Source organism: Phoca vitulina, unplaced genomic scaffold (assembly GCF_004348235.1).
Source record: "Phoca vitulina isolate PV1807 unplaced genomic scaffold, GSC_HSeal_1.0 scaffold12, whole genome shotgun sequence".
Taxonomy (NCBI): Eukaryota; Metazoa; Chordata; class Mammalia; order Carnivora; family Phocidae; genus Phoca; species Phoca vitulina.
In genome coordinates, this window is record NW_022589715.1 from 5,757,268 (window position 1) to 5,763,267 (window position 6,000).

Below are 6,000 nucleotides of genomic sequence, written 5' to 3' on the forward strand. Positions count from 1 at the left end.
TGGGGCTCACTGCCTGCCTCCCCCACAGCCCTCTGGAGGCTCATTCCTGTCTACACTGACACCCTTTTTGTATCCATAGGGGCTTGTTTGGCTGGTGGCCCCACACACCCAGAGTGCTGCTTCGGGATGAAGCTAGGCATGGAGCCAGATGCAACAGAAAACCTGGGAAAGGGTTCTCTTCCCTCTGAGGCTGGGAGGGCCGAATGCTCAGACCCACAAGGATTCAAAAGGGAGATCAAGTTGACATCATTAAAAAAAAAAAAATCCCCCAAAATGCCCAAGATATTTGGGGAAAAGGATGATGCTCTGATTATTTCTGTCTCAGGCACATTTGTCCTGGGTAGATACCAGGTCACATGTCCCTGAAAGCTGCCCAGATTTGATCAGAATAAAGACTACATATCTAAAGCTTGAAAATGTTAAGTGACTTTAAAAATTCTAAATGAAGATCCTTAGAAGCCAGGAACAGATCTAATGTGATAGGCTGATGCTGGACTGAATCCTTATCTCTCTGCCTCTGAGTAGGGAGTAAGGCAAACTGTCCCATTCTGGAAGGCTGAATATGGAGGCTGTTCAAGACTTACATCTAGACTACTCTGAAGTGTGAGGCAAATGCTACTTTATCTTTATATATAAATCTTGCACTTAGTTTAATAAGTATTCTTGGTTGGGGTGTGGCATGGAGGAAGAGGATTATGTAAGACAGTTTAGGGGTAGCGAGTATAGAGGCTCTTTTTATCCTCAAATTTGGGGGAGTGGAATAAAAAAAATATGGCTTCCAACTGATTAATTCTGCTTCCTCACCCATTCTCTTTCTCTTTAACATTTTATAACTTATATACCTTAGACTGTCTCCTTCCTACATCATCACCCTCCCTGCACCAATCACATCAAAATCTCTCTATTTTCTTAATCTCACACACACACACACACAGCATACTTCTACAGGACCCCATGTAACCAAACATCCATGAGTCCTCTTCTTTGGTGTCTTATCAGCTGTTTCTGTATATGCCCAGCCTTGGCTATGGAACAGAGCATGTAATAGAAAACAGGACTACTAAAGAACTAATTGATAATTTACCCCACCTTCTTCTTTACCTCCTCACAACCTATCTCAAGTCCTTCTCCCGTTTCTTACCCACTCCGGGCTCCTCTCTCATCTCATTTCCCTACATTACTTCAAAATTAAAGGAGATGATTGAAGGCATAACATTTTAGATGACTTAAACCTCATTACAAATGTGTCTTAATAGGTCATTTGAAATCCATCACTAAGTTAAGGGTCTTTAGGGTACTAGGTTCTGTCTAGCACAAAAGAAGTAAGACATAGTTGTAGCCCATTAGAAGCTTACAGTTCAAAGGTAAGGGTAACCTAGCTGAAGGTTTAGTACCTAGAACATAGTAAGCACTCAACAGACATACAGTATATGAATGCTCATTTGTCACCCTGTTGATTACCAGGACTGACTGATTTGGGCGACAGGATGGGTGTTCCCCTGCTCCCTTACTTTTCCATGTGCAGGTCTCCTAAAGCTTTCATAGCAGACAGTCTTTCCAATCAGAAAACCAGCCCTTCTTAGGTGAGAGGGTTCCACAGCACTGGATTCTTCCCCTTCCTCCTTTCCCCAGCTCCAAATAAACTTGCAAGGCTTATTTGTAGCAGATCTATACTTGTATGATCTACCCAGCTTGTTATTTTCTTTGTCTCTGTGGACTAAGTGGAAGGAAACGTAGCAACAGGTTATTCTCTTTCCATCAAACACTTGGATTGCTATGTGTCAGAATGTACTGGCAGCCACTGTATGCTTATCCAGCAAGCATTAGCCTGCCTGTCCCTCTAGTGTCTGCTCAGATCTGCCCTGCAGTTGACCAAAATGGCCCCAGGAGCTCAAAAGCCATTTCTGTTTTATAGATGAAGGGAATAAAAGCAAATACACTGGCCCCTTCTCCTAGATTCTGCAGGTTATTTCCCAGTAATTTAGGTACATATTACTTCCAAGCCTAATAGCCACACATTTGGAAGAGTCCAAGTGGCCACATACTGTGTAAGCATTGCAAAGAGGTCGGTTAAAATTATCTTTAAAAGGATAAAAATAAGCTTATAGTCATGGCTACAGTAGAATGCTGGATTTTGAAAAGGATTAGCAAGTTAGTCATTAGTTAATTAATAGTTAATATCAAGAAATGCAGAGAAATTCACATACCTGGAGACACCGAGAAAGTGGTTTGTGAGAAGAGCGGTTAAAAAAAGAAAATACTAAGCTGAGTTTGTGGACTTTGAAAACTAGACAGGGCGATTTTGGCATTTGTTTCAGAAATGGGAACGCAACTGGTGAAGATTTCTGTGGTCCTTGGGGCTGGTGGTGACATCAAAGCTTTCCCATTTCCAGGTAAACACTAAACAGTTGCATGTTGGAACCATCAAAGTATGACATATTGGGTTTTGGAGAGATCAGATGCAGCTAAGAGGGGAAATGTGAGGTAAAGATTTTAAGTTTTGACTAATGATTTTCTGATGAGAAACCGCCATATGGGGGAACCATTCAGAAGAAACACCAGCCAGATTCGAATCTTGCTTCTTATTTCCCACCCCCAAAACTATAGGCATTCCTAGCCTTCTGGATAGAAGAAGATATGGGGAAAGAATAAAAGTGTCAAAAATATATCTTCCTAACATTTTGGGCATAACTGTACTAATCAGGGATGATTTGAACTGTAGGTAGGTGGGAACTCTGAGTTGAGAAGAGGCGTGGAGTTTTAGGGTGGGGCATGTGGAGGCTGTTTCAAGGGAGAGTTCCAAAGGGGCTTCTGAAAAGGAATAGGACTTTCACCCTACCAGATAAGCTATAATCTTATCTGATGAGTACGCAGATGGACTGGTGTTGAGAGAAAGAATAGTTTTCCTTCTGTGCACCGGGGTGTAGTGGAAGAGTGCTTCTTCCTGACCGGAAGTAGAAAACGTGGTGGGCAGCTCTGGCTTCATCTATGGTACCAAGTATCAGGGTGAATAATAAAAAAATCCAGTCAGTCATTAGGTGTCCAGACATCAAGATTTTAGTCTTTGTGTGGATCCAACTTCTTTCCTTGAATAATGTAAAGGGATGTTTGAATTCTGCCCAATTAATTCAGTAAATTATAGAGTCACAATTAACTTATCTAACAACAACTGTGAGGACTCGTAGCATACCAAAGACAGTAAAAGAACTTATCCTTCTTTTGTGGATAGTGGAAGGATGCCTGATTCTGCCTCAGCATATGGAGAACTTGTTCAGTTGTATAGGAGCTTTGGATAAAGAACTTCATGTCTAATATCACTTCCATACATCCTGCATGAGGTCTTTTGATATTGGTTCTTAGTCAGTGGGCTAGTTCTACCCATTCTAGCTCGGAGTTTAAGTTAGCCAAAGGGCCCCAGCCTAGCTTATCAGAGGTTATTTCCAGAAAGCCTCCTCCCTCCAGGGACTTCTGACATGAACAAACTGGAGAAGGTGCAGAGCTGGAATGGATTACCCAACTGGCTTAACCAAGATAAAGGAAGAATGCACCCTCGACTGGGGACTCAATTGGACTGATTTGAGTTGTTGACTATTGATTGGGCTTGGTCTCCTTTGTGGTGGTTGAGATTATAGAATCTCCTCAATCTGACTACTGTACTAATTTCTGCATTCTATCAAATGTAGCATATATGTGTGGTTGGCTTCAATAAATCTTTCATTTAAAAATGAAAACAAGCAAAAGCAAGAGTTTGTAATGTAATGCCCAAATTCAGTAATGGCCCTTGATAGATAACCTTGGTTGAGAACAATGAATTCCATCCATTTTAATTTAAGGGCCTTGGTAATTTGTGGAGTAGTTACTTGGTTGAATCAAAAATAGGATTTCCTAAATTTTCTGAGCTTTTATTTCCCTTTTACAACGTTATACACAGTATCTTACACTAACATACACAGTTGTCACAATTGTCTCCATAAAGCATTAGAAAGATATTCTCTTTATGTTCGTTGCAAATTTTAGTTACACGTGTCCTGAGTCATGAAATTGAAGGGAAGTAAAAATTATTCCAGATCTAAGAGGCAACTGTTTTACAAATGCAAAACAATTTGGATAAAATATCTGAAAACAATTAAAACCAAATCAACCTGTACTTTATCTGTGTGCTGAGATTTTAGGTCCAGTGGATCAGAATACAGGGAAAAAACTAATGAGAATCCCTCAATGGATCCTTCACCCACCAAACAAGATTTCTTCAGAAACCGACTTGCTCTTGCAAATGACCTTGACCAAGGAACAGCTGTGTAAAACATACTTAAAGTTGTATTGTCAAGTGGTAAGATGAGGATAAAAAGCTTGTATATATCTGTGTAGGAGTATATATATATATATATATATTGATGTATAAATCCCTGAGGAAAACTAATATAAATACTTACATATGAAACTAAGTCAACATACAAGACATTGAAGAGATGAAGATTAGTCTATAGTTGAGAGCTGGCTTTTTGAACCTCAACACTTGGGAAAAGGGAAGTGAAGACTTTTCACAGCATTACAGAAACACAGTAAATTTGGAAGAAAATAAATGTTTGTAAGAACAAAAACTTCCAACTTGAAGTCATTCCCCCTAATATAATATTGAGCATGTAACATGGATGTGAGTTTTATGCTTCCTAGGCACTTACCTTATGAATTCATCCCAGTGTTCTTAGGCTAATACACACGATGTTAGGGGCCAGTTCTGTCTTGCTATATGTCTTCCAAAAACCCTAAGGCAATACCTAATATCCCTTAAGGCAAAGGATCAATTAACAGAGTTGTATTTTACATGTTGCCCATCTGAGTTGTGGAGAATTTGTGCTTTAACCGTGATATGGAAGGTTCAAAGCTTATAGATACATTGATCTCCAAACAGGAAGAGAACCCTGAGAGTAGTATTTCTCTTGTTCTGTGGTTATGAAAATCAGTACAGGGGACAATGATTTATCTTGAAACTGGGAGGCCAAAGAAACATTTTCCCTCATGTGGGTTGTGCTGCGGATGAGAACAGTCCAGAGTCTATGTGTCATTGAGTATTTAGGATTCAAAGATCCACTAGTGATCCTGAATGTCACATACACTCATAAACAGATGGATTGAGGGGAAAAGGCACTTACTTAGCTACATCCTCTTTTTAAAAAGATTTTCTTCAGTCTGGAAAGAAGGTGCAATAACATCAGTGCTTTAGTAGCTCACACACAGGGGTTGCTACAAAACACCAGGTCAGAATAAACACTTAGGGCCGGCAATCCTTACTGTGTTTTCAAGAAGTAAGCTATAAAAAACACAGAGTTCTTCCAGCTCAGACAGAGGAATCGCTGCAATGAGGCTTGCCTGGCTATGGGGTGATAGAATGTGCTGTTTCCACATGGACGTGTCCAAGATGGTCCACATCCTTGACATGCCCCAAATGCAAGAATAATAGAAAAAAATTGTGTTTAAGCAATTTGTCTCTCTTCCCAGGCAGTCATCTGTAATAAATTAGAGGCATTTGGTTACTGCTCGTTCAAAATCTTGGTACTCAGACCAACTTCTTTAGAGGCTGTTCCTCTAGGAATGTGCTATTTGATAGAATCCGGGAAGTTCTACTTCTGAGTGTTAAACAGGTTTTCTTCTACTTGTCTGATGATTAATTAGGAACTCATCCATTAGCATTTTGAACAATAGGTGATCTGGAACACTTAAAAGATCACTGCCAAGTTTGGGGAGTTTCCAGTATTTAAGTGTAAGCCAAGCTTTTCATTTTCCTGACATTCCTGAACACTTTTGAAGTCAGATTTCTCTCTGTCCGTAGGCTGAAGACGGTTTGGGGGCAGGGCCTGAAAGCACAAGGCAGAGCTGACTGGACATGGAAAGTGAAGTACAAGTCACAGTCTTTTAAGTAAAATGTAAAAACAATAACGTTTCTTTCCCTTTCATAATGTTGATCATAAAAATGATCGATTACTGGGAAGGTTTCACAAC

At 40.0% G+C, this 6,000-nt stretch overlaps 1 protein-coding gene across 1 annotated transcript in view; it reads left to right on the forward strand.

Annotated features, from left to right (window-relative positions):
• Nucleotides 1-4,334, forward strand: part of ARHGEF33 (Rho guanine nucleotide exchange factor 33) — a 45,835-nt gene extending 41,501 nt beyond the window's left edge. Inside the window, exon 16 of the mRNA XM_032410347.1 lies at nt 4,173-4,334. Within this exon, the coding sequence (XP_032266238.1) occupies nt 4,173-4,302 (130 nt within the window). The 3' untranslated portion in view covers nt 4,303-4,334. The remainder of the gene's footprint in view (nt 1-4,172) is intronic.
• Nucleotides 4,335-6,000: the final 1,666 nt, after the last annotated feature.